We start from the raw sequence: 10916 nt of genomic DNA, 5'->3' as shown, positions 1-10916 counted from the left end.
AGCAGGCTACAGGCTGAGCCAAAATAAAGTACACTTTTGTTCGGGATGCATTTGTACAAAATCTATATAGAATCCGCTTTTAAACGAAAATATATTATTATATAACATGGTAATCGATAAACGATTGCTTTGGTCAAGCGCCTAAATTCTGACACAGTTTCTCGGTCTCAAGTAATCCTATCCAACCAATGACATATTTTTAAAACATGTCTATATCTATTTTTTTTTCTTATTTACAAAGTTTTATTTATTCAACAACCCCCCCCCCTAAAATGGATGCCACCTGGGGCTGATCGAGACAGGGCTAAGGGTGAGGATTGCCATCGAACCGAAATCCTCTACATAACCCCTCCCAAGTCTTAGTCGTCCCGAGCAATGTTTTTTAATGTTACATAAATAAGTTGAATATAATTCCTGAATCCAATCCAATCAAACAATTCATTTCAATCAAATCACTGCCTTTTCCTCTGCCACTTTCGGTCGATTCTTGCTGCAGCTGTTGTAGATTCTGATCATCTTCAACCCATGCCAAGGGTGACGAACTGACGATTGCCATTGAACCGAAATTCTCTACATAACCCTCCCAAGCCTAAGTCGTTCCGAGCAATGTTTGTTTTTAATGTTACATAAATAAGTTTAATATAATTCCTGAATCCAATCCAATCAAAACAATTCATTTCAATCAAATCAAATCATCACTGCCTTTTCCTCTATCACTTTCGGTCGATTCTTGCTGTTGCTGTTGATTCTGATCATCTTCAACCCATGCTTCTCGCGATGTTGATCGTGAACTGATAGGCTGCCCTTCTGTGGCTGACGTGGTGTCTGACTCTACTCGATTGGACTCTTTAGCCAGTAAGATGTGTTGGACCTAGTATATGAAGAAATGTCATAATTCTTAATAAGAAAGAGGGACTAACAGGTGAATATTAACAGCACAGAAAAGGCATTTGACATAGGCATATCTCCATTGACTCTCTATATATTATTGCTTTTGAAGGGTTCTTGTCTAAGCTTGGTACATATACTCATACACTCGTAGAAGTCACTGTACTGTATATTTATTTAAACTCGTTTATATTACGATTTATATTAATCGTATATATACACAGAAGCTCTTGGAGATACGCCCTTCTGCCGCTTAATTTCACAAGGGCCTACTTTGGCTCAGAACACCTGTTAATTAACCTTTTCAAGACCCATTGTTACTAGGTTTTTATGGTTTCAGAGTAGGAGTATATAAATGTGTCTCTAATAATAAAATTCGGGTAGTTATCGATTCTCAGTCTTGTTCACCTTTTTGTTAAATTAATGTTACGCATAAATTCTCTGAACTAAAAGTATTATAAATTAAGGGATCACAACGCGGTATACATGGTTTATTTATCGGTATAGTGCTGGTTTATCTATGTTCTAATAATAAAGAGAATTCATGCGCGACATGAATTAACACAGAGACGAATCGATTGTATATACGGCATTCTGTGAAACTCATAATATGAAGCCCGACCTTGCACCAGAGAATTAAAACGAATCAGCACAAGTTTGTCTATTCTAGAGTATAGTAGTTTTGGGTAATATTCTTATTATAACCGGGTACCAAGCTATTATAGTGCCTAAAACAAGAAATGGCTATGATAATATACTAATTTCAAATAACTTACTTCTTTGTCAAGTAGACACAAATCCAGCAGGATATATATACCCTACAATGAGAAAATGAATCAGGAATAAACATTATTTATTATAAAATTATTATTCACGATTTCCAAGACAATAGTGAAAATTATACACAGCTATTCGACTATGGTCATTTGGTAGCATTTGATTAAACTAGTGCACCCGGCGGTGCATTTCTCGTCCGGAGGTGCATTTCTCGTTTAGTACCGTGCTTTATTGTTGCCGCGAATCTTATTTACGCACCCGCACTAACCAGTACATAATCGGTAGAAAGAGGACTAAACGATTTGCTCATCAATGGTAAAATACGAACGACCAGTGGCGTAGCCAGTGGGGAAAGAAGGCAGATTCTCCCTGTAAAACATCTTGCACCCTTGTCCCTTGTGCGATGCTAGTCGTAGTGTAGTTTGGTTTGACCATTTTGTTGTATATAATATACTTACTTGAAACGCATTGGCCAAAACAAGAAAATAGCTGACACCAACAGTGTATTCGTTTAGATTCAGTAAACCCAATATCCATGGTAGGCCAAGAATCACTCCCAAAATGAACACCACACGGATACCAGATCTATATATACATTGTAATAACGTTAGTAACAATTCGATTAGAAGTACGAATATATCTTGTTTTTAAAATATTTTGCTGGCTTTCTCTTTTTATATCTCTTATACATGTAAACGGTTTTCGGCTTATTGAGTGGTACTAAGTGGCATCGCTATAAAAAATAATGCTTTTCGTCTTTATGCGAATTTTCTCTTTACGCAATGCATTATATCGTTATGACATTGACAGACTGCCGAATCCGGATTCGCCTTTTGTTAAATTTATGTTGCGCATTAATTATTTTGAATTAGTGAACAAGCAAGAATTATGATCATGATCATAGACACTATTTTTTAAATAATATATAATTTTACTTTGTCGTATTATATACAAAATAAGAATAATAAAATAAAGCATTATTGTAGCTGCTAAATGACTTCGAAGGGAATAATTTTTAAATATTCAATTATTTCAAAATATTAATGAGTGTTCCTGTATTCCACTAGTTTCACTAGTTTGCATTGAGAGTATGAGTTATATTTAAACTTACTTTATTTGTTCAAACTGTGTTTCATTTTGTTTCGGCTTTAGAGTGCAGTAAGTTCTCATAACTACAATAAGAATGCACATATTCACCTGCAGTTCAAATAAAAGTATATGATTCTTTAAAGATAAACACTGGTTGCTTTCAACATGAGTCAAACCACATTGTCAAAATAATAGAGAAGTCCGCTGTACACATGCTATATTTCCTACCCCAATGGGCGGAACGCAATCGTCAAGTTTGTTTGCTCTATTTATTTGGACAAGGGATATTCGTTATCATATGTTGTACCATCGATGTTACGATTGGACTTGTGCGAACGTCGGTAAAATCATCTTCAGTACAATTCAAAAAGAGGTGTTTCGTACAGACTAGGTACAGGCTTAATGTTTTTGGCTTTGAAAGAGGTAATTATACCCTGCCTACATGCAATTGACTAATGATGGCTCTAAAAAGAGCCGTGCTGTTTTCTTATCAGAGTACCCGCAAAGTATTTCTCCCAAACTAACACTGTGTCATTTTGATATGAATAATGGTTAGTTTATATGATACCAAAGAAACTGTTTCACTTACCGCAAGAATACCACACGCTGGACCAACAAAAGCCCAATGCAAACCAATGCTAGGGTCCAACCAGCACCTACAAAGACATTTATTACACGTTAAAAAAGACTTAAAAGTTAATGAAGAATGCAAGGCTACACATATGATTAATAATCATAAATACGAAGCGATTGAATTGCAATACTACTTTTGAGGAAAATAATTTAATCGCATTATTTATACATTTGAATTGATTAAATTATTTTCAGTAATAATGACCGAATTTTATATGTATATTGAATACGTAAAATGTCAGAGAACAAAATAATAAGTTGGTGAATAGATTTAAATCAAAAAGCAATTTTTGCTTAAATGTCTACTTACCAATTATGAGTAAGCAAAAATTGTAATTTGAATAATATGCTGGCTTACCTATATCTCTTCGTGAGAATATCTCCTACAAATTCATAAATAGGATATCCATACCCATCGATTCTCGAGGCTGCAGATATTATTACAATAAGTAAGGCGGGTCCTATTTGAATTACAATAATAAAAAACATGGTTACATGACGTCCAATATAACCTGGAAATGATCAGAAAGCAAGTGTTTTATGTGAATACTAAATTGTTTGTGAAACACGTTTACATCTGAAAACTCTGAAGTACTTTAAATAAGGTTTCTTTAAAAAAATAGTGTTCGGGTTTGACAACCTGAATAATAATAATTAAAAATACCGCTATTGAAGCTTTTATACGTTGGAGTCCTTTGAACACCGGGACCGGTTGAGAATTGTCAGAGGTGACTACCCTACTTGTTTTAAACTGACTGAGAGATACATAACAGTATGACTCTCTGTACATGGGACCGAAAACGTCTCCTCCGAAGGACAGAGTACTTTCATGATTCAGTTACCCAAGTCTACATTAATCATGGGGAAGTCTGAAGTCTGCATATATTATACAGATGTTGCCAATTAATTTCAGACAATATCCCAGCAATCTCCAATGCTCTTAATTGAACATGGGACCTCATGCACCAAAGTACCCTAACCATTAGACTACGCTCTCCCGTTATAAGTGCACATCCATCCATGTGGTTCGAACTCTCAACCATACAACCATGAATAATACGGAATGAAGCACAGCTCTTTGGTGGTGTACCTTATTTTAAAACCTAGCAATTAGAGTCGATTACGTTTTTGAACTGTACACGTAATTTCATAATACGTTATCATAAAATCTCACCCCAGCCAATAGCTGCCCAAACTGCATATGGAATATTCCGTCGATTCAATGCCGCACTTGTTTTTACAGCATGATACAATCCTTCCACTAACATCCAAAAGAACGTTGCCATGAAGAAGAAATGCAGGAAAAAGGTAATTGCCGTGCAGGAATTCTCTTGCTGTAATACACAAACACGTCAGGGTTTGGTAAATTATTGTTGTCACACTTGATAATTAAATTTATAACTATATTTTGTCACTATTTTAGAGATACAATTTGAGTGAAATCAAATGAAAAGTTAGAGAAATAATTATGTCAGGATGCTAAAAATATTAAAGAGCCATTCTGTGAGGACATCATCCGGGAAATAGAAAAATTACAATCCTCGTCTGTGTATGCAAGAATACGAGAAACAAAACAGTTATAAATGCGAAAACCAAAAGAATGAAATGAACACACGTATTTCAGTGCGGATATCCAGATGGAAAGATTACGGTACTCGCATATTTGCACCAAAATACAAGAAACAAAATCAGAAGAGGAGAGGAGAGAACGGGATAGAGTACAAAATAACGGTGGGAATATCCCTGCCGTCAACTCAACGTATTTTTCATTAAATTCATCTCTTTTTTTTCATTCAAAATCGATGACAAAATTGGAACAAAATACACCTTTTAGGTTTTTATGGACTACAATTTTAACACCCTTTTCAGTGAAAGTAATAATAAATTGATATATAAATATTGACTTTTAATATATACCGTAGTTGTAGGGCCTATTTCCACTGACTTCAAAAAACATTATAGCTGAATACCTATAATGACTTATGGTTGTTTGCTCGTGTTGTTGTTTCTGAATTCATTATCTGATTTTTGTCCAAATTGGGCTATTCCATTTGAAATCCACACACCCCCTGTGGAAGATTTTGGAATTCCAACCAAAATCATCAGTTTGAGTCGTCGACATTCCAACTGGAATTGAGGTCAGATTTCATCTGAAATATTACGGCAAGGGTGTGGAAGATTTTGGAATTCCAACCAAAATCAACAGTTTGAGTCATTCCAGATCTGGAATTGAAGTCGACATTTCAACTGGAATTGAGGTCAAAATGCAAATCTTCCACAGGGTATCCGACTGAAAGTTAAATAAAGTTAAATTTCCCACTCAAAAACATCTGAAATAGTATCAAAATCGTCAATATTCCAACTGGAATTGAGGTCAAAGTACAAATCTTCCACAGGGTAATTCAAAAACATGTATATTTCAACCCCAAAACATGTAAATTTCCAACTGGAATTGAAGATTGACTCTGAAAAGGGTGCGGAAGATTTTGGAAATCCAACCAAAATTATCAATTTGAGTCTTCGAGATTTTCATTATATGAAAAGTGCATGTTTGGAATTCCAGCTTTTCATAGTACCTTAGTATTGGTATAAAATCACTATACCTGATCTTATTATTTGCTAGTAATCATGGTTTCAAACCATCAAATGCTGGATCTAATGAGATAGCATGCTCCCAGGCCCCGCACTCCGTGTATCCGCGGGTAGTTGTGAAATTTGAAAACCCAGACCTGAAACTTTTCAGTTACTTTTGTTGCTCAAATTCATACATTAAAAAAAGAAATTTCAGCCCAATTGGAGTTATTTTATCAGCAATTTGACGCTGTCTTTCAGGTTTGTTTTGTTTGAGCATTTAGCTCTGAAAACCTGGGGGGGTCAATCCCATGGTAGCATGTAGGCCCCTACACCATCCACGATAATCAACTTTTGAAAAGCACCCTAAACAAGGATTTTAAAACCCTTGCCTAAAACGTTACCATAAACAGGTAACACGCACCTGTTTTTTCACACCCTAAACAGGGATTTTATTCCTTGCATCAAATTTCATTTCCGCATATTAGCAATTGCAATTTTGCTACCCTTTTTCCAAAATTTCATGCTTTTACACCCTAAACACGATACGCGCGTAATTTTAATAATTTGTCATAAAATTTGTATTATATCGTGAATTTCAAAAATGAAAATTATTTGATATCAGAAAGACATTCTTCGTATTCAGAATGCAATTCGATATGTCTGATGTGCTCTCATGTCCCACAAAAATACTGTAGAAACGTTCAAAACGCTCATTCCAGATCACTTAAACAAAAGTTTATGGTACAAATTTGTGTGACGTGCCTAATATTTGCCATTATTAAAGCTATATTGTGTGAAATATGGTTTGTGCAAAAATAGAATGAATAGGCCGGCATGAAGGCTCTTTTTAGGCTAAAAAGCTACATAGATGTCAACTTGATGCATGGGGGACGATTGTCAATACCCCCTTATCAATTTTTTTAGGGAATTATATAAAAACGAAGCTAAACTATTATAAATGATGAAAACAAAATCCATGTTTTGTCAAGAAGTGGTAAATTTCTTGACTTTTGTTTCACTATGTCTTGAATGAAACTTCGAAGGAAATTCTAGACATAATTAAGTAAAGACAAGAAATTTGCCATTTCTTGACTTAACTGTTATACAAAACTTATTGTTGCTGCATAGTGAAAACAAGCTTCATTTTAATATGAGTAACAGTTTTAAAGAGTTAAACTTAGGCCTACACCTAATTATAATGTTCGAATGTTTTGGCCTAAATTATTTTTTGGTATAATATTGTAAATATTTAAGTCAACAGATACAATCACTAGTTTATTGCCAGATTTAAAAAAAAAATATAGTGAAATTGAATAGAGACTATATTAAACAAAAACAATCCGGTTTTTTTTTAAAATATATTTTTTTGCCATTTTAATGTGATTTAAAAATATAAAGCTGTGGAAATTTAGTGAAAAGGGGGAGAATGTGGGACTCGAATGCAGGGCCTTCAAGTCAGTGGCATAGATTTGTATTTGACATGGTAGGGGCTGGGGTTGGAAAACAATTTTTAAGTGTGAAACTAAACCTACCCACAGAATAAGTTTATGGTACAAATTTGCACGAAGCACCTAATATTTGCCACATTGAAGCTAAATTGTGTGAAATATGGTTTATACAAAAATAGAATAAATAGACGCAAAGGCTATTTTAGGCCAAAAAGCCGCATACAGATATAAACATGATGCATGGGGGGAGGATTGTATAGATCATACCCTCTTATCAAAATATTGGGGAATTATACATGTTCGAAGCTAAAATATTATAAATGATGAAAATGAATTTGTTTTCACCCTTGACACCAAATTTTTTTGTTGACCCGACGTGGAGCAATTTTTTAAAATATTTTTTTTAGTCTGAGGTGGAGGTGTGGAGCTAATTTATTTTCCCCCTCAGATAGCGAGATAATTTATTTTTCTTCAAAGAACTTTTCCGAGAAACCACAATATCATAATATTAAAAGTTACACATAATGCTAAAAAAAAGGGGGGGAGATAATTAACTGACCAACCTTTGGCACAGTTGGAAAATTGTTCATGATAAACTTATATAGCAATCCCCAAAATGTTTATATAATCTTGAACATTGGCTTCAAAATGCAACAACTTCAATTGCACTACTTATCCTAGAATTGCTTTTCAAATTTGGTCTTTATCAGATTGCTTTCACAAAAATGTGCTATTGGCATGGTTTTCTTATATATGCCTACATGATTGTATACATGTATTTATTTATACTCAAATTTCTCTGCCATCACAAATAACAACATACGAGGGATGGTCAATATATTCCTGCAACTATTATTTATCTCTGCTAAGCATGACTTTGATGACTAGTTTGTAGTTTTTGTACCTTTGTCTTTCAAAACAAATGTGTATTAGCCAAGTCGAATCCTTGATTACGTAATGACATTAGCATAAACACAATAGCATATGGACACTGCCTGATATATCATAGTGGTGAAAAATAGTGGAGAAAATAATGAGTCAAATTGAGGTATTGTTACATAATTCTAAATATCTCGAGAATAAAAGTATGGAATCTGGTGCGGTTTTGCAATTTGGTAGACCGATAACACAGGGTTGATGCTATACTCTATTTAGACCTATACTATTTTTATTAGAGATAGGGGATCATGTTGAATATCTCCAATTTTGAGTAGGCGTTATCACGCATTGTTCTTTACATAATAAGAAATAGCAAGATTAAAATGGTACCTGGTTCGATAAGGTAAAATGGGAGGTCCCCGTGGGGAATTCGCAAACATTTCTTCCTTTTTAAACCCTTTGTTTTCAAAATGTCATGTTTATGTAATCAAAGCAGCACACCATAGAGAGGCTCTGAATTTAAAAAGAAATTTGAATTTCAAAAGGTGTGTTTAATTTCAGCATTCTGAGACTTAGTATAGCAACTAACTCACAACATCCAGCAGCATTGTATTTAGTCATATTTATAGCGCTTTTTTGCCTAAATTTTCCTTTTTTCATACATTTTTGGTATACTTTTAATTGTGCCTACCACCCACACATGTGCATATTTATTTCTTTTATTGCAACAATTTCTATTGTCCTGACTATGATCTTTCATACCAATAATCATAATTGTTTTCGTTTCATTTTGGAGATATTTTTTATTCTTGTGTCTAACTTGTATGCTCGTCTGTCATGATTTTCACACCATTTTTGTTTGTCATTAAGGGGGGTCGATCTTTTGTGCGTAATTATAGAGGGCCAGGGGATTCACTCTATCATTAAAAAAATTATTTGAAGGAGTCAAAGAGCCCTAGGAATAAAAAATGTAGCGTAATTCACGCCAGATACAATTTCTTTATACGACAAAAATTAATTTTTGTAATCGATCAAAAAACGAACGTTTTATATCAATTTTAAATTTAGCCTGAATCTGTAAATATGGTACCGCTCGCCCTTTTTTGAGTCAAGGCTATTTTGACCATTATGCAGCGAACCATTGTTGAATCTAATTCACATACATGTACAAAACATTCTAGAGAAAGAATGAGGACATATAGTGTTGAAATATCTTTTGTTGATTTCGAATGATAATGTCATGAAGTCGTAAATTTTAAGGTCAAATTCCTAAAACCAAAACAAAACATTGCGACGCAGATAATTCCCGACTTACGCAATTTCATCATCACATCAGTGTCTTTATTATTTGTTTGAAGCCTTTCCCAAACGTTCGTGCTATTTATGCATAAAACTGCTAATCTATCTTTACAAAACGCGTCTTTTTTAGTAAACAAAAGGCTAAAGATGGCATTATGAGATTTATCTTAAAATCATTACACTCCATCGCTCAACTGCCACGGTGGTCGAGCGGTAAAGCGCTAGACGCGTAATCGAAGGAAGTTTAGAATCGCTGGTTCGAGTCCCAACGAAGCCTGTGGAAACTTTTTTTTTCTTCAAAATTCATAATCGCATTCCGAAATGAGTCACTTGTCGGTAAATCATGTATCGTATCCTTAAGGCCTATTTCTGATGAATTTCAAAGACTGCACCTTTCCTCGTCTGTGTGTTCAATTCTTCTTTCACAATTATCAAGTGAATATACTCAGATTACCTCATACCAAAACAGGGCTTGCAAACTGCTTTGGTACTTATCCTTCTCTCATGTTCTGTAACTGCAATTCAAATGTCCCACCAACGTTGACAGTTGTCAGTGTACATATAGCAATGACTTGATACAAATGAGATTACGTAATTCAAAAGTACAATTTGGTTCGAATTCAGTCAACTTTTTTGCATAGCTGTTTGTGCGATGCAAAACACATGTTTGTATAGCAGTTTCCAAATTTTGCATAGCAGTTATTTTGCTATGAAAAAAAAGAAAATGAGAAGAAGAAAAAGAGAATGAGCAAATACCGACTGCGTGATGTTTTTGATTTTCGAGGAATTCCAGATCATCCAGATGTGTTTTGAGGTAAATGCGACGTGTCGCGGAATTTGGCTCGCAAATAGCGGTGCATTGGGGGGGACAAAATAATGCGACGTGAAATTTAGCTCAATTTTATGTATAGCACTTTTAGCGATGCATTTTGGAAAAGTGCATAGCAGTTGATGGAAATTGCATCGCAAAATGCGATGCGATACCATCGAATTCGACCGCTGATTTTTTTAACATGTATTTATCATAAGAAATAGTTATCAAAGTCATGCTTGAGGGGAGATAAATAATAGTTGCGGGAATATATTGACTGCATTGTCCCTCGTACAAAGACAATAGAAAACAGCATACCCAAATAGTAAACTAATCTAAGGGATCCCTGTAGAATACAGGAAGGAACATGATAAAGCGCAACATATATTTTTATTTCAACAGAAGGGTTGTCAACATGTCCAGGGTTTTGTGGAAATGAGTCCCAATTTATATATTTTTATTTACAATCTTTTCTCAAACATGCCAATGAATGTGAGAAAGAGAGTGAATAATTGATA

General features: G+C 34.5%; 1 protein-coding gene across 1 annotated transcript; it reads right to left on the bottom strand.

Annotated features, from left to right (window-relative positions):
• Positions 1-461: 461 nt before the first annotated feature.
• Positions 462-4673, bottom strand: LOC140166904 (adhesion G-protein coupled receptor D1-like). Its single transcript, XM_072190390.1, has 7 exons — positions 4562-4673; positions 3746-3848; positions 3344-3410; positions 2777-2862; positions 2124-2250; positions 1665-1706; positions 462-871 (listed from the first exon to the last, which is right to left on the bottom strand). Exons 1-7 carry the CDS (start codon positions 4671-4673, stop codon positions 683-685), a joined length of 726 nt encoding a protein of 241 aa, XP_072046491.1. The 3' UTR covers positions 462-682.
• Between the last annotated feature and the right edge of the window lie 6243 nt (positions 4674-10916).

Source organism: Amphiura filiformis, chromosome 12, assembly GCF_039555335.1.
Source record: "Amphiura filiformis chromosome 12, Afil_fr2py, whole genome shotgun sequence".
Classification (NCBI taxonomy): Eukaryota; Metazoa; Echinodermata; class Ophiuroidea; order Amphilepidida; family Amphiuridae; genus Amphiura; species Amphiura filiformis.
The sequence above is the reverse complement of the archived record's forward strand: the minus strand, read 5'-3'. Positions and strand labels throughout refer to the sequence as shown.

What these genes read in the sequence shown, in the direction of transcription:
- LOC140166904 (XM_072190390.1), bottom strand. Translation starts at nt 4,673, where the DNA reads ATGGCAACGTTCTTTTGGATGTTAGTGGAAGGATTGTATCATGCTGTA. An exon ending in ACACAGTTTGAACAAATAAA is followed by an intron (nt 2,251 to 2,776) that starts GTAAGTTTAAAT and finishes ATGTATATATAG; the next exon opens with ATCTGGTATCCGTGTGGTGT. An exon ending in TTTTGGCCAATGCGTTTCAA is followed by an intron (nt 1,707 to 2,123) that starts GTAAGTATATTA and finishes TTCTCATTGTAG; the next exon opens with GGTATATATATCCTGCTGGA.